Below are 24,953 nucleotides of genomic sequence, written 5' to 3' on the forward strand. Positions count from 1 at the left end.
CACCACTACTGAAATTCTACAATTATTGAAAAGCATGAACCATCTCTCATACAGAAATTGATACAAAATATATCATGGCTCTAACGACGAAAGACTTGATCATCAAATTAGCCATATTATCTAAATAGCAACACACATTCCTCGATGATAAAATAGATTAGGATATAACTCAACTCACGTTGGTTGATCCTGGAGTTTATCGTCCCCAACCAGTGATGTGCCGTAAACTATAATTTTACGTCTACGCGATTGTCTACTGTAATCTATACGTAATCTACATTACACCTTTTCCCGTGTAGACTATGTAGACAACCACTATCAAATGTAAGGAACAATTTCGTTGCTCGTTTGTTCATATTTCCTCATTCAGTTGATTTGCTTCGGTGCAGCGAGCATTTTTGCCGATCCCAAACGTTTCAGCATTCTTGCCAATTTGATGTCGAGAACATAATCCAAACAACCCCTGCGGGGCTTCTAACCCGTTCCTACTACTACTACTACATTAGCTGTGGATCTATATAGTACAAGGGCAAACGTACTACTACAACTAGTACATTTGCTGTGGATCTATATAGTACAAGGGCAAACTTATTTAATGAAAGAAGTTTAATGAAAATTTTAAAACAATGATCGTTTTTAAATCACTTTTTGAATATTATTTTTAATCTTATTTTAACGAAAGAAGTGTTATAAACATTTTTAAAAGTAGTAAAAAAAAAAACTGTCCGTAGGCAGGATTCGAACCCTCGCCAACAGGATTCTTGCCAATTTGATGTCGAGAACAGAGCCCAAACAACCCCTGCGGGGCTTCTAACCCGTTCCTACTACTACTACTACTACTACAACTACTATTACATTAGCTGTGGATCTATATAGTACAAGGGTAACGTACTACTACAACTAGTACATTTGCTGTGGATCTATATAGTACAAGGGCAAACTTATTTTAATGAAAGAAGTTTAATGAAAATTTTAAAAAAAATGATGGTTAAATCACTTTTTGAATATCATTTCTAATCTTATTTTAACGAAAGAAGGGTTATAAAAATTTTTAAAAGTAGTAAAAAAACTGTCCGTAGGCAGGATTTGAACCCACGCCAAAACATTTTCTTTACTAGCATGTTGCACTAGCCCACTCGGCTACCAGAGCCGACACCAATCGCCGTTTACTTTGTGCTACATGCAGATCATGTCTTGTGATATCGTATCTGTATCGACTAATCAGATCAGAGGATATCTGAAACGTTTGGGATCCGCAAATATGCGTACAGAGAAAGATTAGGGAAACGAGTAACATATAAAAAGTTGAGGGAATTATCTAATCTGTATGTTTACTCTGCTCTGCACATACCACTTCCTTAGATTTTCCACTTCGAGCACTGCTTTTATAATTAAATTTACAAAACTAATTCTCGCCTGTGAGCTTTCAGTCTTGAATATGCTGTGTTTGCCAATTTTTTCTTGCATATTTTACAAAATGCATAATATTTTTCATTTTCCTTCATCAAGACGAAACTAAGTATTCGAAAGTTACTATTCGCTTGTCTATGCATTTTATTTTGTACGCAATTTCGCAAGGTAACGACAAAATAAAGCTCCTTTATTGTCCACGATGCCATATCAAATTACGTGTTGTTGACATATTCTACATAGTCTACGTTGTTTACATTGTCTACGCATAGTTGACACGTAAACGTAAACTATCGCTTTTTACGCGTAGACGCACATCTCTGTCCCCAACAGCACCGAGGCTATACGAGACGTGAACCGACAACGTAACGTGAAATAGGGCTATAGAGTAACCACCGGGAATCGAACTCGAGTATTTCATGTCGAAGATAATTGAAGTTGACAAGAATCAGGGTCATTTAATCAAAACAGGCATTCACGAAAAATCAAGTACTGTCCTGTTGAAAAATTGGACTGATAAATTCAAGATTTGATCCAGCCACAATTAACTCACTCGCATAAAAGGCGTCTGATAGTTATAACTCTGAAAATCACGGGGGAAAAATATCAGCAGAGTTCCTGGTCAACAAGTAGAGGACTGGTTACATCTTTTCCGAATCAGGCCCGTATCCAGGGCATCTAGGGGGCTGGACCCTCTAAATTTTTGTTGGCCCCCTAAAATTTTCACGGTAGACTTGCAAATGAACTATAATACAGTGATGAACTATAATATTGTTGGATCGGGCCCCCCTAACTTTTGCCGGGCCCCCCTAAATTTTTGGGCTGGCTACGGGCCTGTTCCGAACCCAGAAGATACAGCCAAGAAATATAGAAGAAAGAACATCGCCAGCATCTGTACTTACAACGCAGAGGCCTTCCCACCCCAGCCAGATAAATTTAAATTTAACAACATACAAACAACGTGAGCGGAAACAGAGAAAAAACAACACCAATAATTGCATTTCCTACGAAGTAACTATATGTCTAGAAGCAAATTACGTAGGAGACAGGGGTTAAAGTTGTTTAAGAATTAACCGTGCAGCATAGAATGAAAAATCTGTGACACATACACACACCTAACTGAAACACACATTCCTTGTTTAAGGATGTACTAAATATATTAGAAGAAACACTCAAACACGTTTTATTGTTGCTCTGGTTCAAACGGATGAAAATAACTTATTTGCTAGTTTCTTTGATAAACTTTAAGATGCAGACTATCAATAAGAACAATTATTCTAGACAAACAATGTTGATTTCCTACGAAAAGCAGATTTAAGTCCCAAAGTTAATAAAACATTGATATAATTGTTCCTTAAAATATTTATTCAAATACATTTCAATCTTTGGAGATATCAGGGAAAGTAATACAGTCAGAATTGTCTCCGGAAAAGAAAAAGGAAATTTTATTGATGCACATCAGAAGTGTCAAGCAAAAACGACGTATATCTATGCGTGCAAGACAGAAAGAAAAAAGCTATTTTCATACAATTACGGATGACGGGATTTGTAAAACTGAATTCAGAAATTTCCCAGCTGTGAATGTTTTCATAGTTGCTAAATTCTTCGAAAAAAAAAAAGGAACCGAAATAAAAGGAGAAAAGATAAAGATATATTAAAACAGAGTGTGTAGAAGTTCTATAGAATGTGTTCAAACAGAACTTCAAATATATTAACTTTTCATTTATTAACTTACTTAGTTTACCTTTAAAAAAAAAAAAAAAAAAAAGAATCTTGGGAAAATGGTTTCTTAACGTCACATCAACTTTGCTTAATTAGGTTGATTTCACGACAGTCTAACACATTTTTTTTTTTTTATGTATAAAGTGGCACAGGGAAACGGGAAATTTGGATTAGAATTAGCAACACTGTATAGCCGATATTTGTTTGGGATCGGTAAGATAACATTTAAAAGACTTTGCCATTTAGTAATAATGGAGAATTTAAGTTGTGGGAATATGTGTTCGCTTTGAAAGCATTTGATAAGAACGGTGACTTTCTATGGCCTCCGAGATCCCCTGAAGTCAGTGTGTGCGATGTCTCTTTGTGGTGAATCTATGGGAACATTTCGAAAGCAAAGAGTATAATACACGTCCTGCAAACATCGTTGAACTGAAATCACTGGAGTTCCTCAAGACGTGATACACTGAGGATTCCAGCGAATTTCCGAAACATACTCCCATAATGTGTATTGATTTTTCCGATGTCATCTTTAAGAAATAAAGTAACATGTAAGTGCCATGGCTAATGTCATTGTTAATGGTATACTCTCTACATGCACCTGAATCATTAAATGTATTCTTTCCTGTGTTGGTTAGTGCATTTTACGTCAATTAAAATTTTCTTGTTTTCCTGCCACCCTACAGATGAAAAATACGGGATTACATCGACACAATACTTCAATATCTCGTTCTCTCGTGGAAATAGTAGTATAATGCCTTTTACATTCTTATTTTCTTGGCGCCTACCCACCAATTTTGTTAGGATTTTAACATGCCTGCAAACATATTATTTTTACCAGTGTTACTGACTGTGAATATGCGTCAGGCACTAAGGTAGAACACGAAGACAGAGGAGCAGACCTAATTTTTTTGAGGGAGGCTAACTTGAATTCATCTGACATTCATAGAAGTTTGCAACTACACAAATGCTATTATATTAAATAGATTTTCCTTAATGACAGTTTAGACCTACTATTAGTCTAATAGTAGACTAACAGTTCGTACAGTTTAATGTAATTTTAACAGCTTCTGAAAACTTTTCCGACAAAAGACTTGAATTTTTTAAAGCAAGAAGTGGTTAAATCCATTCGTCTTTCAACAATGCAAAATAATAATAATAATAATAATAATAATAATAATAATAATAATAATAATAATAATAATAATAATAATAATAATAATAACTGAGGTATCTTTATGTGACAAGTAACGGTCTATATGGTTGACTACATGGAAAATCCGATTCAAACATACTTCATCTGATTGAGTATGAAAAGGAATGGATCAACATTTAAGTTGCTATGGAACATAGGGAGCGGAGCTAGGGAAGAGAAAACGTTGAATGGCGTCAAAATGAGAAAAAAGCAGTAATGGAGGTGAAACTGAATACCTTGTAAAAAGCGAAAGTAAGCAAACAAAATTTCGCCTACCAATCATACGAAGAACATAAAGGAATATGAAAGAGCACAAAGAGGTTTGTTAAGATCAATTTGTTATTCATACATTTAATGTTATTTAAATCTAATTTCATTTGTAAATATTTAAGTTATATATAACAGAACTAAATTTTCAAAAAATAAGAGACTTGGAAGAATCTCAGTAAATCTCGTTCATTTCCAACAAAATATAAGAATATTTTTTCCACATAAAAATGAAATGAAATCTTTTAGTTTTACGTCCCACGCTTATGCCGGTTAGGCTAAAGGAGACGGTGATAATGAGAAATGAGTGAAATGGTGGAATGAAGAAAGTGGGAGGAAACGGGAGAACCCCGAGAAAACCCACGAGCACGGTGTTTGTCCACCACAAAGTCCACACGGCGCGAGCTGGAATCAAACCTTTGTTTTTTTTCACACAAATCAGTGGCGGAGTACACTAGAGCCTCTATCTGCCTGTATAAAGTAAGTAGGTCTTTTAATAATATATTCTTACCTTGAGCTCTTTTCCCTTTCTCCATGTTACGACAGGCGATGATAACCCTGGCTCCTCTCTTTGCCAAGTCCAGCGCCGTCTCCTTCCCTAAGCCTGAAAATAAAAACAAACAAATAAATACTCCTATGAGCAATACACAGAGATCTTATTTCACGTGAGTTGCCATATGAGGCTACCCAATTACTGATATTATTGAGCGAAATAATTGCAAACATTTCTGCTTATATTGAAAATTTGATAAGAAAGATAATAATTTATGACACTGAAGACAAGTACAGTACTGTTACTATATCATAAATTAGTGTACTATGTTTAGAGTAGAAAAAATAATTCTATACTTTGATTTTTTTTCTATTTTGATATTCAACACCGCGGTGCAAAAGTTAGTAATGTAATCCGGGTTCAATTTATTAGGAAACGGATTTCTTTCTAGTCGTTCTATTGTTTCAAGTCGGTCTAGGTATCTCAAAGCCTCTGAAATAACTGGATCCCTTGGAAAATCTTAAGGATAAAGGCAACTAAACTTGCTCTGCTAAGGTTAACCGCACATTGACCAGAAAACACGCTAGTCAAGCCGAGGGAGGAGATGATGTGGAGAGAGTGCATTGACTGCGTGTGCTTCAATCATAGTGTCCAAGGAAGCTTTGTCTAGCATATGATTGGGTGAGTATGTGCTGCCAGCCTTTGATCCATTATTCATAATCTTTTGCCCGTATTGCGTCTTGTGTCGGCTGTTCCATGGTCCGGCCAAGTATACAGCTCTTCCTCTAGAGTAGAGTTGCCGACAACACAAAGCGACACAACATTTTAATAACAGAAGTTAATCTAACAGAAACTGATGCATTTCCAGATGAGACAAACTCAACTTCCCCTAAATGTAAAGCGTACTCGTACTCTCTTTTTTATATATATAAAATACAGAGATAAGACTATTTCCTACCTGCAGAGCCTCCTGTGATGAGAGCTGTCTTTCCATCCATCCGTTTGTCGTTGAAGTACTTCACTCTGTAACAACTTGACTTGAACAGCTCCACCACACCACACCAAAAATACAAGAGAACATACACAGGAAATCGTTGCAGTGTCGTAAGTGTCAACATGGTCTCTGTTTCAATATCAGCAGTCTCGCTGCAAAATGAAACAAGCAATATGAAGAATCAACAAAGTTAATATTCTATTCGACAAACATGAAATTGCAATAACAAATTTTAGCCCATAATAAATAAAAATTTTCTGTCTAACTGTAGGTCTCGTCTTCGAAGTAGGTCCTGCTGTAAGCTTCTACTGTATGTCTAATGCAAATGTTTACTTAGCTATTTCAAATACTTGTTTCGAGAATTGTTTATATGTAACAATACAAGAGGTATTGAGTTTTCAATCATGAGTTGAAAACCAAAGGTCTATGGATGGTGATGGCGGAAACGCAGTAGGATTGAAGAACACGCAGTAGGAATTCATGGAGCTGATTGAATGTTGGTGCTTATGAAAAAAGAGATAGTAGGTAGTATTGATTCCAGCATAAGACCTATAAGACATCTTGAACATGTTATACAATGTGATCAAAACAAAGAGTACTAACAGTACGAGCACCAACCTGAACTGTTGTTGGTCGTACATATGCTGAATATGTCTCTTGGGGTATGAATTCCTCTCTCGCTGTAGACCTTGACATCGACGGTAGTTGCCGAGGCCCGGCTGCCTGGCAGTTACGATCCACACAACAATGTGTTCAATTCGCACAACAGCCATGTCTGAGTTGTAGAAAATCCATACGCCGTCGTTGTGCAACATCATCAACGTAGGTTCAGCGTGAACATGTAGTGTGGCATAGTAGGTGACCAGTTGCTAGAAGCTTGCATGTTGCCCCATCGTTTGTGTAGGCTGATGTATCGTGTGTTTCTACGTGATGTGCTGCCGGAACTCTTAGCGAACATACCACCGAAAACTCGATGTAACATGTGGTTTCAACATGATGGGGTCCCCGCTCATTTTGATCAAGGAGCTAGGGACTTTCTTGCCAATGTATTTGGTGAATGTTGGATTGACAGAAGTGAACATGTATCGTGGCCACCTCGATCACCAACCTCACACCGCTGGATTTATTTCTGTGCGGAGAAATGAAACTATTGGTGTATGAGACCCCGATGTCAACTAAGGAGGATCTCCTTGTTCGTGTAATTGCAGCTGCAGGGGCAATCGGGGACTCACCAGATGTGTTTGCTCATACCAGAAACTCCTTACTTCGCAGATGTATTTCTGTAAGGACGTCAATGGCGTACAGTTTCAACAACGTATCTGAGGTGCGTACGTGCTTGTTTCCTGTTTGGGGCAATTGGCCCTTGGCCCTTACGCTAGCGCCACTAATCACTCCTGATGGTTCCAATTATATATCGTACAATGGGCGGTTCACCGTTTCTCGTCTTCTGCATTCATTTTCAACATGTCAATCCCTTTCTACTTTACCCCAGGTGCTGAAATCTCTAGATTAGCTCTGATGTCATTACATCTCCAGCAAAAGACATAGGGCTTAAGAGAATCACAGATAAATGATTGGAACCTTCTAAACTTCATTAACTTAAAATATAATGTAAAATGTCTATTATTTAGGTAGAATCAAAAATACGTACGCAACTATCGGAGAAACGTTAAGATGTTTTAGGTAATTTCTCCTCCTCCCTGTCTCTTGTACAAATTACCTACGTATCCAATTGAAGATATTAAAATCAATGTCATTCGTAGTGGAGTGGCTAACGGAAGTGGGCACTTTTTACTTGCCTCGAATACAAACTCAACAAACAGTTTGAGATTCGATTTTAAACGGAAGGTTCTGTCTCATGTAACCTAACCACCAACCACGTCTGGTGTGAGGGACGCCTGAATCCATCTCAGGCTATGGCAGATTGTGCTGGACAACATCATGTTATTTGGAAGTTCTCTCATTTCCTCCCACATTTTCATTCCCCAATTCTTCATAATCATTCACCTTTAGTAATAGAGTTCTTTTTAGATTTTACTAGAGTTGATAGTTTTTACAATACGGAGTACATAACCAAAATCTTGAAGGACTTTTCTGTAGAGACCCTCAAGGGCCGACACTGCTTTCTCCTTAGATCAGCCCGGTTATTTGCAATTATTAATTATTGGCTTTTGTTAAACGATAATTGAAATAAAGCCAAATAAAGTCTGTATGCACGCAGGTAGAGTGAAAGGTGTTACAAAAAAATGCAATATTTACAGTTGATGTTGCTTAGCGGTGACTTGTTTATATAATAGGACCGGGCCGGGTTTGCGTCAAGAATTTTTAAAATTTATTGGGCCGAGCCGGACTTGGGCCAAAATTCTCCAAAATTTTGTTTGGGGGAGGAAGGTTGCTCCACAAATGTGTTTATCAATATAATGTCTCTCTTTTTACTTTTTAACGACAAAATGAAAACAAAGTACGGTAATCGTAAAAAAAAAAAAAAAAAAAAAAAAAAAAAAAAAAAAAAAAAAATCAACGGATTTACACGTTTCATGTTCCATGCAAAACAAAAGAGTGATTTTTCGGAATCTGTCCGTCTGTTCGCCCGCCTACAGGTCATACATTCAACGTATTTGAACCAAATTTAAACTCGGGACTTTAATGTGATTGTCCAGGGAGGTTTCTCGAATTTTCTTCCAGCCCCTAAAAATAAGGGTGCTTTACTGAAAGGCTAATTTCAAAAATTACGATTGCGTAATTTTAAAACAGAAACTTCAAAGCCGAAAATGACCTTAAGTGAACCATAATCCAAATTATACAATCTTAATCTACATAAATCCAACTGTAAATGACGTTCTTCCAGAATGTAGGGACGCCATTACTAAAGACCAAAAAGTAGAAGACGTTAAAAATTTAGAACTCCTGTTTTATATATCCTTCAGAAATTGAGATCTCTAAACTGGAAGTGACCTGTGGGTGTCGATTTTCTGCGGGCTTCATGTAGATTAAAATTATGTAATTTAGATTACGATTCATCTAAGGCCACTTCTGCTTTTGTGTTTCTGTTTTAAAATAACGTTTTTAAAGAGAAGTTGGATATGGACCTTCAACTTAGATTACTGCAAGTACACTCATGTTCAAAATTTTTGTCGCATATCTATAAAGTCTTGTTGTGCAAATATAATTTGATAATGATTTTGCAGGTATTTTTAATACTGTTACTATATGTATCTAGGTATAATCGGGAAATGTATATTTGTGGTAAATTTCATAGAAAAAAATTATAAATACGAAAATTACAATGAGTATAGAAAATGTTGCTACATGGACAAGAAAAGTTTTTTTTCGTTATATTGTTCTTATTTACAGCTCTTTTGACATGAAATTTACCACACACATGTCTCTGCCGATTATACACATACGAAGAGTGTTAAAAGTACCCTGCGATATCATTATCCAATTATATTCGCACAACAAGACTGTTATAGATATGCGACAATCATTTTGGACATGAGTGTACATCCGCATCTCTATTTAGGCATAACAAGGACATTCTAATCTTTGAAATATGCATTCTTTGTACAGGGCTACTATGAATTACATTACTCATTTGTTTTCGAAAGGCTATTTTTTCAAAAGTATTTCACTTACAAAGATGAGATATATGAAAATAACAGCAAACTCAGGAAGTTTTCATTGTGTATTCGAGCTGACACCAAATGGCAGCATGAGTTTAATCCTATCTAAAATGGAGGTAAAGCAAGAAAATAATGTTTGTATGATACGAGATGTTTGTCTCTTACAGCGGTACAACGTACGTCGTGTGACCAAAGGACGTCGAGTAGAAGAACGGTGAATTTTGAAGGCGACGAACTTCGAACTCCCTCGGACATGCATTTTATAGTTAAGTCTTCGTATATATTAACCATGCAAATTCTGGACTCGTTAAAACAACTCTTTATTTCTTCTTTTTTTCAAGTTAATTACTTAAAGGTGCGTGATTGACAATCTTGGGGAAATCAGCAAAGGAGATTCACGAAGAGAACGAAAATAATCTATGGCCCATTCTATGAGATAGTATCCAAGTGAAAACGGCAATTCCAAACTGGACACATGACCACCGCTGACGCCTCTAGATCTGGAAGACCACCTTTCACTGATGATGCCGCCTTAACGGAGAAAGTTAAGATTATAATGGAAGACAGGAGGATAACCATTGAAAATATTATGTGTGCAATAGCTATGAGTTATGGATCTACCTGGAATACCATTCACAGCCAGCTGCATCTTCAGTAAGTGTCAGCACGGTGGATGCCATGACTGCTCGCACCTTTCCAGAAGAGAAATTGCGAGGGACGCTACAAGAGAAACGTTGCATCACTGTGAGTGTAGTGCTCTCAATGGGTCGGGTCGGGTCGTGTTGAAGCGACCGTCGTGTCAACACGACCCGACCCGACCCGAGTGACCCTACCCGTGATCCGACCCGATTGACCCGACCCGGCAACCCGACCCGAGTAGCCTGACCCGATAACCCGACCCGAGCTGACCCGACTGACTCGACCCGACAACCCGACCCGACCTGTTTGAGAGCACTATGTGTGAGGTCTATAAGAGGACTTTTTCAGTAGACTACTGACAATGAATGAAAGTTGGGTTTAACTTTATGACCCAGAAACAAAGGAAGTGAGGAATGAATGGAAGCACTGTTCCTTCCCCACCCCTAGAAAGGCACGAGTGCAGGTGATGGTGTCCTTTTTCTGAAACTGTGAACAGGTCATCATGATAAATTACCTACCACAGGAACAAACTATTACTAGTACCTATTATTCCCATCTCCTGACTAAGTTCCGAGAAGAACTGAAGAAACATCGTCAATTGATCATAAAAAGGGTGCTGCTTTTGGCAGAAAATGCACCAGTAAGTTCCGTCCTTGTATCCATCATGAAGGCACTATAGGATATAAAATATCGTCCCCATACTCACCGGACCTAGCACCAAGTGACTTCTTTCTCTTCTAGAAATGAAGCGTCCATTCAGAGGACACCATTTTGACAGTAGAGATGACGTCATTTCTGAAGTTGAACTGTGGTTTGAAAAACAAACTGTTGACTTTTACAAAATGGGCTTGTACAAAACTGAAGAACCGCTGGCAAAAATGTGTCGCTAGGCACGGTGACTATATAGAAAAGGACTAATACCACCATGTGTCAGAGTTCTTCAAAATGGATTTCTTCTAGGTGATTGCACGATTTTTTTTATACCCCTCGTACGAGGGAACACAAAAATAACCGGAATTCTCTAAAAAAAAAAAAAAAAAAAAAAACATATATGTTATTTTCTTTTAATACAATTTTATTTGTAGTTTTCAATGACGAATTCTGAGTATACGATCACGTTGAAGACAAAAAAAAAAAAAAAAAAAAAAATGAAAACAAAGGAAGAAAGGAAAAGAAGGAGAGCAGCATTGTCTTTAAATTCGATTTAACCTGACGAGGTTTTTCCGAACGAGGCGAGCTAGGTGACTTCCATTGACTTGTCTGTTGTTTACTTTCGGGATCGTACCCATAGCACAACGACTTGTTATCTACGATGATTTTGTTGAAATACTCTGGATCATCTCTGACTGTGTCCTCCATTGCACGACAGGCTTCCACGAAACAATCCATTTGTTCTTCGATGAGAAGTCTGGGCACAAACTTAGCAGCCACTTCTAGCATTCCCGAATCGTCGTGCAAAATGCGCTGAATGGAGCTCCAGGGTAACCCTAATAAGTCTTTCAGCTAATCGATTGTTCTGCTTCGATCTTCCCTGATGAAATCACGAATTTTGGCGATGTAGTCCTCGGTTCGCGCACTTGAAAAACGACCGGAACGTGGCTGATTTTCAATGGTCATTTCTCCCCTTTCAAACCGAACAAACCACTCGTACACTTGTGTTTCACTGAAAACATGTTCTTTGTAAACTGTTTGCATCATCTCAACAGTTTCTGCTTCGTTCTTGCCGAATAAAGGTCACAATTTCATATCCGCACTTTGTTCATAAGAATCTTTCATTTCTTCGTGTCAAGTGCATTACAGACACACATAGAACAGAACTGCCAGAGAAACCACATGCGTTGTTGTCGGTTGACGCTACTTGGCATATTGACTCAGGAGAGGTTATCTCAACCTTGTACTACAAGTACACGATGCGCAAGAGTACGATTTCTGATATTTTTGGGTGTCCCCTCGTACTCATTGAAGCTTAACAACAAGTCAAAATGTATTACTACGCAAAATTACATGGGTACCCCAATGGGGTACCTAATTTCTACATTTTTAAATATTTTGAAATATATGTTCTCTAAAATATTGTAAACAACGTTATCTGTTTACCGAAAACTGAAATTCGGTACGTCTCATGGTTATAGGAATAAAGAGCGACACCATAGAAGTGTAGGGTTTGCGTACTAGACGGTACAATTTTGAAAAATTAATTTTACACACACACATATATATATATATATATATATATATATATATATATATATATATATATATATATATATATATATATATATATATATATATATATATATATATATATATATATAAAACTCTCCCAGAACAGTTTCACCCCACCAAAAAAATGTACACTAGGGGGTTTGGGCGCAGTATAGGATTCATACAACTCCTAATTTATACACATTTTTCAAACAAATCTTAACGATGTTTTAAATGTTGCTGATATGTGTCCAACGAAAACTAGACCTCGATATGTCTAATGGCTATCAAGATATTATCAAATAAAGATAGACACTATACAGTTACGGAGTTCTTGTGTTAGATAGTAAAATCTCCAAAACTGGTCATTGAAGCTTAATAAGGACCCTAGAGGCAATTTCATCCTAAAGTAATTAGGTATATTCATAAAGTTATAAAATATCATGTAGTCCGCAAAAATTACATTCTAAATGCTTTTTTAGAATATATCTTTATATTTTTAAAGAGTGTTACATATACGTGTTTATTCAAACTTCCAGTCGGTACGCCCAATGGCTAGAGATATACTGTGAAATAAGAGCATATTAAATGTTAGAATTTCGGAAATAATTATTGATGTCCTACAAAAATTAATTATGATGATATAGGTTAGATGTGAATAGGTCAGTACGTTTTTTTATAGAAAGACTAGTTCAATTTTACATTTTCTTCGGGAAGTTTATAGAATACATCAAACTGTGTAAAATAGTGCAAATTCCATGTGAATACATATCTAATGTAGCAACATAGGTATAAGAAATTATATTCTTAATAACGCCAAAAATATAGAAATCATTGAAATAAAATCTTTCAGTTTAACGTCCCTTGATTATGTCCTTTAGGCTAAGGGAGATGGATGATTAAGGTTGGTTTAAAGGGACAAGTTTTGCCGATAGATGGTACTATAGTTTTCGTATCTCTCCCATGTATTTTTTACCATTCACAAAAAGTCACGATTTCTCTTACAAATTTCAACCTACAGACTTCAAACTTTTAGAAAAGAAACTTCATAATCTATCAAAGGCAATAATCTGTGCTGATTTTTTATTTAGAATTTTCTTGATTGTTGAAATGGCTTGATTGTTGAAATGAATATCCAAACCTTTAACAATGGAACTGTTTCAATAATGAAGAAAATTTTAAATAAAAATCGACACGGATTGTTTCCTTTAATAGGCTATGAAGTTCCTTCTCTAAAAATTTAAGTCTCTAAGTGGAAATTTGTAAGAGAAATTGTAAATTTTCGTGAAAGATAAAAAATACATGGAAGAGATACGAAGACTGTAGTACCATCTATCGGCAAAACTTGTCCCTTTACACTAACCTTAAAGCAAGTGAATGATGATGGAAGAATTGGTAGAACGAGAATGAGTGAGGAAACGGGAGTACCACGAGAAAATCCACGGACACGATGTTGTCCACCACAAAGTTATTTAGCCGGGAATAGAACAGGACACCCTACGCATCAGAGGTAATCTGTCTTCCATTGAGCCACAGTTTCCTCCGTCCCCTGGGGATTTCTGTTACAAGAAGCAGAAATTTCAGGAAACTAATATATGTACACTCATGTCCAAAATTATCGTCGTATGTCTATAAATACGTTGTTGTAGGAATATAATTTGATAACGAATTCGCCCGGTATCTCTTATAATGTTAGTATGTGTGTATAATCGGCAAAGACATGCATGTGTCAAATTTTATGTCAAAAGAGTAGTAAATAAGAACAATAAAACGAAAATAAAACTTTCTTGTCCATTTAGCAACATTTTGTTTTACTCATTCTAATTTTCGCATTTGTAATTCTTTTCCTATGAAATTTACCACAAATATACATTTCCCAATTATACACATAGTAACAGTATTAAAAGTACCCTGCAAAATCATTATCAAATTATATTCTTACAAGAAGACAGTTATAGATATGCGACAATCATTTTGAACATGAGTGTACCTTATTCAAGAGTATGGTGGGAATTCTGCAGTTGATTATAGTCGTACCCCTGTAGGTTAAGTGAGTACCCCAGTATAGTTTCTACAAGAGTACTACTTCAGTATCGATGTTCATAATAATCCAAAGAGTACATGGAACTATGGAATACAGTGAAAATTCCATGTCAATATTTCATGGAGTAAGCGAGATATGTAATTATATTTTTGATGACGTCATAAATATAGACTGTTATGGATTTGGGTTTTTAGATTTATGCTATCAGGAGAATTTTTTTTTAAAAAAAAAGAAACCTAATATATTGTATTTCTGTGAAGAATACTAAATACTGGAGTGTCAACTGAGAATCGAACCTTTGATTGTAGATATTCAGACTATCTAAATCTTAGGTTGATTGCTCACAAAATATTACGAATAGTAGAGACAAATATGAATTGAAAAGAATAGGAAACTCATAATTCAGTGATAAAGAGGTTTTAATTTCATTACTTGTTCTCATAACGTGTATAAAGGCTACCTTGAGGTACGAAGCAAGGAATCTGAAACTATATAAAAAAAAAAAAGAAAAAAAAAAGAAAAAAGAAAAAAAGTTAAATATGAAAAGGCACTTACAATATAATTCTTCTTGTTGTTGAAGTAAACCTCGAAGGCTTCACCTCTTCTTGACTTACGTAACTTGTCTAACTTGTAGACGAATGACAACTCTAGAGCTGAAGTGCGTATCGAGTGAACATAGATGGTCCTTTTTATATAAAACTGCGGAATGTTATCCACATGCCTTTCATATTTCTTTGCCTAAAAGCTGCACGTGTATATCTGATAGAATAAGATAAGTCTTGAACTTATTTCAATAAATCGGATTACATTTTGGAAACAACCCTGGTTTAATACGTTAATTTCGGAGAGTCAGTGTTTTGAACACAAGCCAGCCTTGAATTGTTTACATAATCTTTTACAAAAATGTAAATATTTACAATTATTTTGGGGTTTTAAAATTTGGTATACTACAATATGTACCTTAATCGAGAGTACTGTGGGAATTATGCAGTTGTAATCATGTCCCTGTGAGTTAAGTTAATCCCCCAGTGTAGTTTATACAGAAAGACAACATTAGTGAGTACCCCAGTGTAGTTTATACAGAAAGACTACATTAGTGAGTACCCCAGTGTAGTTTATACAGAAAGACTACATTAGTGAGTACCCCATTGTAGTTTATACAGAAAGACCACATTAGTGAGTATCCCAGTGTAGTTTATACAGAAAGACTACATTAGTGTAGAATGTTCTTATTGCCAGTTTAAAGAATACATGAAGCTGTATAATATAGTGAAAATTCCATGTCAGCATCTATTATAGTAAGCGAGATATCAGGAATTATATTTTTGATGGTCATAAATATAGAGACTCTTATGTTTTTGCACTTTTGGGTCTATGCTATAAGGAGAAATCGCAAACAAACTTATATACATGTATTTCAATTGAGAGTATGGTAGGGATTCTGCACTTGATTATGATTATACTCCTGTGGGTTAAGTGAGTACCCAGTATAGTTTCTACAAAAAGACTAATTCAGTATCGAATGCTTTTAATGACAATCCATGGAATACATGGAACTTGGTAATACAGTAAAAATTCCATGTCAATATCTAACAGAGTAGGTGTGATGACGTCACACTAACACAACGTCATACTCGAAAAATAGGAAAACAGTGCTAAACTCTTGCATTAAAATACGAAGAAGAATCTATTACTATTTGTCACATGTATCATTACAGTTGAGACATCTAAAATGAAGAAGACAAACAACAGCCGAGAAACCAGGAACAGAAACGTATTGAAGCTCCGATTATCGCAACATAAAAGTAAAACAATGGCTAAAAGTCTTCAAGGTATACAAGAGATCTCCCAAATAAAGTAATTCTCAAAGGAATAAAGATGGAGAATGTTGAAACAGAGAACATTATGACAGGTAACATTTTCAGGCAAAGCACATGAGGAAGAGATAACCTTGAGAATCGTACGACCTCCGCACTTGCTGATCGACGGTATGTGGTACAGAGATCTCCAGTATTTACACTAGCACCTTGCACTAGAGGATCCTCCTATGTAATACTGATAGGGGCTTACAAACACTGCCATACTCAGAGACGTTGTTGAAAATGACCACCATTGGCTTCAATACAAAAATGTCTTCAGCGAAGCATAGATTTTCTGGCACACGCAAATCCCTCTGTCATGTCCACAATTATCCCGGCAGCGACAGTTATACGAGCAACAAAGCCTTCAGCACTTTCCACAAGGGTTTCCTACACGAGCCTTTTCATTTCTTTCCACACAAAATGGTGTGGTCCGGAGAGCAAGGCGACCACAATGAGGTCTAGGCCTAACAATCCAACGATTGCCGAAAAGATCGTTGAGTACGGCACTGGCTCCCTGGTCAAAATGCGCTGGGGTGTCACCGTGTTGAAACCAGATACATTCTCCACTCACCAATTGCGCATATTCCGAAAGTTGAGTCGATATGTTCTGTAAACACCCGATAAGTCAGACCACACAAAACAGTTGGCAAAATGAAAGTGCTTATCACGTAATCACCTACTAGGCTGCATCCCAATTCACTGTGAACTTACATTAATGCTGGTGCACAACGATTGAATGAGCGTTGTCCATGCCCCAGAAGTGGCTGTTATGACTATTGAATATGCCGCCCTTGATAACCATTGGCTCATCAATACACAAAACTATTGTTATGAAATCTGGAATGGTAAGTTTGTTGAACGTACCATTGGCACAATTCTAGGCCAACGTAAAGCCCGTGGGCAGTATGTGATGCACCTTCTGCAATTTGGATGAAACCCTTCTCGTGATGAACGCGGAAGTGGATCACATTGGTATGTTGTTTTTGTTTCGGACGAGCAATGGCATGTGTGCTGATGAAAGAATAGTTTCGTGTCGCGTCCAACACGTCATCTTCAAATTACACCATGCGTACAGTACAAGATCTTTCACAATCCTACTTCCGGGGTAGTCGAATATCACGCAGTCGAATATCATGTCTTGGAAGAAGTGTGTGTATATTCTGGTAACCACGTATTATGAAAACGTTCCTGATGTAAACGCCGCACTTCACGTCTGTTTCGGTGTGCCTCTCCATAAACGAGACACATATCAGAAAGCATGTAGGTAGATTACTTCCCCATTGTCCTGTACGAGAGCTGACAAATAATGGGGAAAACCCTACATCACAATGATGGATCAGTGTCACACAGTCTTGAAGCAACTCAACCACACACACTTAGCGCGCAAACTAAACTCCAAGCTGCGACGCGAAGAATAGACAGGATTATCAAAGGTCGACTACACCTTCTACACAGTATCCATCAACGCTTAGATGTAACAGGTGACTTCCATTCTTAGCGCTTGTAGCAGAGCTTTCTGTATCATTTAGCTGAATCAACCGCAGCGTACTCTGACCACATAATGTCACTTTTGTGTGCATTTCTTCAAACTTGTATCTGTTCCTTTCTTTGCCACATTTTATCCCCCTGGTTTTTCCTTTTTTTTTAATTGGGAATGATGTCTTAGCAATAGTGGTGTCACCCTGTTTTAGAATCGGAGACAGCCTGGATAAAGACTGAAGAAGGGATTTTCCCTTTTGAAATAAGACTTTTGGCTTCCTAAACTGAAGTTTGATAGCTCTTAAGTCCCAATTGTCTAATGATACTGAATACTGGATAATTTTAGTGCTATTACTGGGAGTAATGGACCCTTCATACCAAAGTCGCGTGCACAAGCAATTCGGCTAAGCTGGAGCTCAGAAATGTAAAAAGAGTATATATATTTAATTTTAACATTTTTTTTGTGTGTGTGTGTGTAATGCTCTCTATTTACAATCGAAGTTAATAAATTTTGATACATATGTCACAGAGAAAGAGATCGAAAATAGGAAGGATACTGTGTATAATAATTTGTTGAAATCTTATGTAGGGTTAAGTCTAGGGCTTCCAGGATTTTTTAACATGACTAACCCTTTTTTTCTTTGTGATAAATTATGACAAGGGAAACACAGCCAGTGAGTCGAACTCGGAAGCTCCCAGTGTGTATAGCTGTGGAACGCTGCCTCTGTTGCCGAGCCGAAACTGTATATGGCCAGGCTTGGCCACCAAATAAATTGATCTTTATTCTTAGACAATTGCCCAGCAATTTCAAATTTCTAGTACGCAAACTCCACATACTTATGGTATTGCTCTTCCTTTCACTATACTCCGGTAACCGTTAGGTGTACCAACTTACTGTTTTCGGTAAACACTCACCTGTAACGTTCTTCAAAACTCTTGTAAGACATATTTTGAAATGTTTAAAAGTAGGAGTTTTGCGAATCCCATGGTACCTCCCAAATCCCAAAGGATGGTGTTTGTTTTAGACTGGAACTACTTTTGAGGTTGCTGTTAGGCCTTAATAACTTTTTTTTTTTTTTCGAAATTGTATAACTTAGTACGCAAATCCCACACCTCTATGGTGTCGCAATTTACTTCTTAATATTTTGGTATCCATTAGGTGTTCCTAGTTGCGGTTTTCGGTAAACAGATATTTGTGACGTTCCATATAACATTTTAGAGACATATATTTCAAAATATTTCAATATGCAAGAATTAGATACCTCATGTTACCCCCGAATCCCATTGGGATTCCCTCCTATTTTTACATAGTAATACATTTTAGTTGTTGTCAGTGGCGGATCCAGGGGATTATCTGGGCGATCGACCCTCTCTAGAAGAGGAAACTTTCTTATTTTATATATAAATTAAACCCATCCCAGAGTTTGGAGCTCTTAAAAGTAGCAGTATTACAACCTACGGTCCCCCCCAGAAGTCCGTCCTGGGTCCGCCCCTGGTTGTTGTTAAGCCACAGTAAGTACTTTTTTGGAAATTCATAGTTCTTATACCCGAAACCCCATTGTATGTGTAACACTATTGAAACTATAACATTTTCAAAACGAATGATTTATTTACAGTAGCCTTGTATTTCGTTAGTATATATATATCTAACTTTTTAATTATTTTTTTTTTCGAAGAAAGATGTCGAAAACTAGTTTTATTTTCGTGTTTACTCATATTTTTTTTTCAAATTGCTATCTTGATGGCTAGCTCCCCCAAAGGGTTATGATCTTTATATGGGAAGAGAAGGAAGAGGATTGTGGATAGAAGGTATATACTGGTGTTCTATGAGTGCATTATTTATTAGTTTCAACAACAAACAACCAAACAATAGATATATTACGAAGATAAATATAGAAATAGATGTAAATATATTACAGCAGACAATATTTATAACAACAGACATTATAGCATTATACAATATTCGTAAGGATGGGGAATAGGTACTATTTCAAGATATGGCATTGTCTTGAATTATGGTTGTGAAATTATATGAAGGACATCAAGCGCTCCCATCAGGGGAGGCAGGGGGGGCGCTTGCCCCCTAGAGAAAATTGTACTTCAGAATATCGAAAATCCATTAGAATTTTTACATTAGTTACAGTAAAATTTGGAACTATTTTTGAAACGTCGCTTATACTTGCCCCCCCCCTTGCAAACCACAACATGGGCGCCCTTGAAGGACATTATAGCTTTAATGCTATAATCATAAATGAGGGGAATGTATGAAATAGAAATGAAGTGCGTCGGACGTCACAACACGTGGCATATGTTAGTGGACGAATGAGCTTATCTTCCGGTCCTAGGGTGGCTCAGGACCGTGATGAAGACAGTGTGAACCCTGTTAGAACATATGGGCTAACACACCTCCTACCAACGGGGGGAGGGGAGAAGATACTTTGTGTCCACCAACTTAAAATAGCAAATTTTATGAGACATACTAACGTCCAATTTGAACGACCCTAAGGTATACGCTTTAGCTAAACATGTTGAGGAATAACATATTTTTTCGTATAATTGTGAAGAAATGATTAGAAGAATAATTACAAAAAATATATTGAGGTGGGCACAAAGTACCTCCGTTGGTAGTCCGAGAGTTAAACAGGGTTCAGGTGCTGGCAACCCTGTTAGTAAATTCTTTCTAATATAGGAGATATCGTTGACTTGAAACACTACATTAATATCTGTATTACAAAGGTCATACAAATTATAACCTTTGTTTTTTGTTATGTCTTTAAAAGACTTTCAGAGTATAAATGAAACGTGTGTGTGTGAAATCTAAAAGTGTCCTCGTTTTTAAAATTTTTACTGTGGCCTACTATATTTGTTGCAAACTGGTATGAAAAAATTGAGAAAAAATGCTATTGAATAACACTTCAACGCAAAAACTCTCTTATGTAACAAGCTTTATTATTTAGGATACAGAACCTTATAATCTTACAATGCCAATAGTAACAAGAAAAAAATGACTACTGTGTATTATTAATAAAAGCTCAACAATAATTAATTACTAATGACTTCATTCCTCAATCACCAGATGGCTCTCAAAATATAATTTAGAATTTAATAGCTCTTAGTTTAGATGTAAGTACCGTTTGTAAGTTGTACGTATATTGCAAATTTCTTTAGTGTACGTAAGTATGAATTTACGAATTTCGAAATTACGGAAGTCACATATTAGTCTGTATATATGAGGTTTAATTATTAATCTCTTTATGGACTATCAAGTAATTTTATCATTTGCAGGAACAACGGAACTGGAGATTGTAAAGGCGCTATATTTTCTGTTCCCAACACTTCAGCTGTTAAGTAAAACAAAGGTATTGGTTTGTATTTGATTGGTACTTATTCACATCCAATAGGTTTTCTCACCTTTGATCTATTTTTTTTCCCTTTAAAGTTTTGTTGTTCCACTAATTTAGACAAATAACTCAATTCACTATTTCATTATAATGTTAAGAGGTCAACGCACAACCTAACATATTAAAGCTTCCATTGTTATTTCTTCAATCCTAGCATCCATCTTCAACGCCGAGGGTATGTGTTACGTGGACTTACATTTTACGAGGGATAGTGATACCAAGAAACGGAAAACATGACCATTCTCATCTCGTTTTGTTCACTCAAGTCTTAGATGTCACACACTGTTTTAGTGATACTAATTAAGTAACTAACTTTATGTTCTATGGCACCTAGAGGCAAGGGTGATAATTTCTCTGTATATTTTTTTTTGGGGGGGGGGGGGAATTCAGAGGTGTGTTTGGTTGTAGACAAGGGTCTAAGAAGGCATATATAATGATTTTAAGACAAATTGAATTCAAATTATGCCAAATATTGTGTATTCATAAAAATACATATAACAATAAAAAATACATTTTCATTAAAAAATACAAGGGGGCCCAGATGAGCTTTGGGGGACTAGCCCCCCCAGGATGCGTTCAATGCCGCATTCACAAAAGCCGAGTCTGCTACAATATTTTTATTATTCTTTTTAAATTAATATACCTTATTTTGTAAACTTGAGCATAAGAACAAGGGACCTCCATCTGTACCAGTCTTTGTAAAATTTTCAGACCATAACACAATGCAAAAGCTAAAACAAACACAATGCTTTTAAAAAGTCACGGAAGATGAAGTAAGAAATGAAAAACGTATTTTTAACTTACACGGAAAGTGCTCAAAGTTATGTTTCAAATGTTCATTCAGAAATAGACATTAATAAATGTTCATGATTGATTTCAGTTTTGTGTTTATGTTTAAATTGTTATTTTGGTTCTCTTATCTTTCATCAAGCGCTCCAGCAGAGATGAATGTGGCACTACAACACTTTTTATTATTATTATTATTATTATTATTATTATTATTATTATTATTATTATTATTATTATTATTATTATTATTATTATTATTATTATTATTATTATTATTATTATTATTGCGCTGCTGTTTTGATTGCACTCGAGATTCTTCATACATCTTTACAGTATGGCTGGCTTATGAATTTAGCACTGGAGGATATGTCAAATGAGTGACTTTAAAATGTAATATTTTATTTTTATTTTGTGTATTAAAAGGGAGTCAATGCGTTAGTGTATATGCTGCTTTAGTCTGTACCATAGGGGCAAATAGAAATGTGTTCGAAAGGAAAGCGTGTTTCCTGATTATATATATGAATATTCGTAGTAGGTAATTCATAAATAACTCTGAAGGGATCATTGACCCACATTGATGTTAATAAATGCTCCTGACTCGGAATAAGTTATTAGCACTCTACAAGGTAATGATAATCGATCGAGTTGCATAATAGTGATATGAATATGGGAATAACTTAATCGAGCTACTGAATGTGCTTTTACTATATGTTGATTTGAAAATATAGAAAGTAAATTGAACAAGGTGTTCCCATTACTTACTGTGATCTGAAAAGAAGCTGAATAACTGAAATTATTATTTAAGAATGGACATAAAAAAAATTGATGTGTATATTTTTTTTCTTTTTGCAGAACGTGCTTTCGATCAGTGTGACTGATAAAAGCTTATTTTCTATTTTACTAAGGTGCGCGTATGGAGAAAGGCATTTGTGAAGAAAAACACATCAAGTGCTGTTTCAGTATGGTTTGTTGTTGCTGAATTAATATCTGCCTATACGCTATGTAACATTCACTGTTCCTTAGAAGTTCACTAAAAACAAAATGGGCGTTGAGATCACATTAGGACAAATTCAGTTTATTATTACTCATGTTGAATGTGGTCACAGAACACAACATTCTTTTAATATTAGAGTTCTGGCAGAAGATACGAAGTTCCCAATTGTCTGATAATGTTAAGCTTCTCAGCTTTTTGGGTAATATGCAACTTTCGGATCCTAAGTTGTTCGCTCTGTTTTGTAGTCGCTGAATCTTAAGTCTTGCTTGTGAAGGAAGAAAAATATGACTTATGCCACCATAGTACGTTGACTTCTGATAATACAATATTACTGCTTGGATCCGATTGATTGCAGTTGTGTTGTCCGTGTCAAGCAGTTTATTTCTTGTTTCGGAAGATTGACTTAAGAGGCCTCATCCCGGCGAAATTAAAATACTGCTAACTTTACAGTAATTTTGTGATATCTTCAAATAGATAAAAGATAATCGAAATGTGGAACAAGAGCGCCCTAGACAATATCATTTTACATGAGATATCTTTATCACGATTCACTTATCTGCTTTCGATTTCGAGCCATTTTGAAAATCGGCATTTATTTTCAAGTTTCTAAACGGCTAAAAACGGGAAGCCACTTGGTGACTTGTGATAACGGTACCTCACGCAAAATAATATTGTCTAGCGCGCTTTTGTTCCACATTTCAATTATCTTTTATCTATTTAAACATATCACATAATTACTGTAAAATTAGCGGTATTTTAATTTCGCCTGGATGAAGCCTCTTAACAACGTCTCTAGACCTCGTTTAGTGCCACAAATTAATCTCTCACTTCTTTCTTGACAGGTAAGACACTCTTCAACATCGGGCTTCTCATCCCTTTTGAGGCTGCAAACAGCTTTCATGTTAAAATCTGAATAATGTCGTCAATTCAGAAATACAACGAAATCCGAAACTACCGTAATGCACTAGCACTTATAAATGAAAGAACTAGAGATTAATGATAGCGTTGACTTTATTTTCCGTAAACTAAATCATCTCAAAAATACATTGTAATAAGGAAATACATATATCATTTTAGTAGCAAAAATGATATACGGTGTATCTCTCGTCATTACAACGTATTTTTGAGGCGATTACTTTATGGAAAATGAAGTCAATGCTAATATTGGTAAACAATGACGAAAGGTAAATCAAGATTATAAGCATAGAAGTTCAATACACTAATTTGCTAGACTTGATGTTTATCTTAACCATATACAAATAACTTTAACAGAATACGGATTTCAAAGTTTATTTTATTAAAATTCCTAATTTTATATTATATGCCGTCCTTGTTGTTAATAAAAAATTCTTGTGACTAACGGTAGTTGCAGTAAACTTAAGTTCTAAGTCTCCTGCCATATTTTCATATAACTCTGCAGTGTACCAGCCTATCTCGATACACAAAAGATTACGTAGTGACTACATTTTTTCTGGTGAACATTACAAAACAACGGAAACCTAAATTCGGTGGCATACGGTGGATCTGTATTATGTAGACATTGAACTTTGCGAAAATGCTGTATGCCAAGTTTTCCTCGAAAATGCTTACTAGGCTAGAGATTCTTTACTTTGGTGCCTAGAGTATTTTACATACGTTTTAACTCGGTGTAGCCAAGCCGAAATAATTCTAAATTACAATAAATATATTTCATTTTACTAGGAAATATCTGTAGCGGAAATAGTAAGTTAGAAAGACTAGTATATGTCTGCAAAATTTTGGGAGTGGAAGATAGCACAAGAGTGAAATGAGAAAAGGAGCTAGCAACGATGGGTATGCGCGTCATTGAAGACAATTGCA

The 24,953-nt window shown here is 36.0% G+C and overlaps 1 protein-coding gene across 1 annotated transcript in view; it reads right to left on the minus strand.

Annotated features, from left to right (window-relative positions):
- The window catches only part of LOC145666948 (retinol dehydrogenase 12-like), a 64,436-nt gene that overhangs the window by 30,782 nt on the left and 8,701 nt on the right, over positions 1–24,953 (minus strand). Inside the window, exons 2-3 of the mRNA XM_081734567.1 lie at positions 6,043–6,230; positions 5,103–5,195 (exon numbers count right to left, since the gene is read on the minus strand). Of these exons, the coding sequence (XP_081590693.1) occupies positions 5,103–5,195; positions 6,043–6,202 (253 nt within the window). The 5' untranslated portion in view covers positions 6,203–6,230. The remainder of the gene's footprint in view (positions 1–5,102; positions 5,196–6,042; positions 6,231–24,953) is intronic.

This window comes from Thermobia domestica, chromosome 12 (genome assembly GCF_964235325.1).
Source record: "Thermobia domestica chromosome 12, izTheDome1.hap1.1, whole genome shotgun sequence".
NCBI classification, from domain to species: Eukaryota; Metazoa; Arthropoda; class Insecta; order Zygentoma; family Lepismatidae; genus Thermobia; species Thermobia domestica.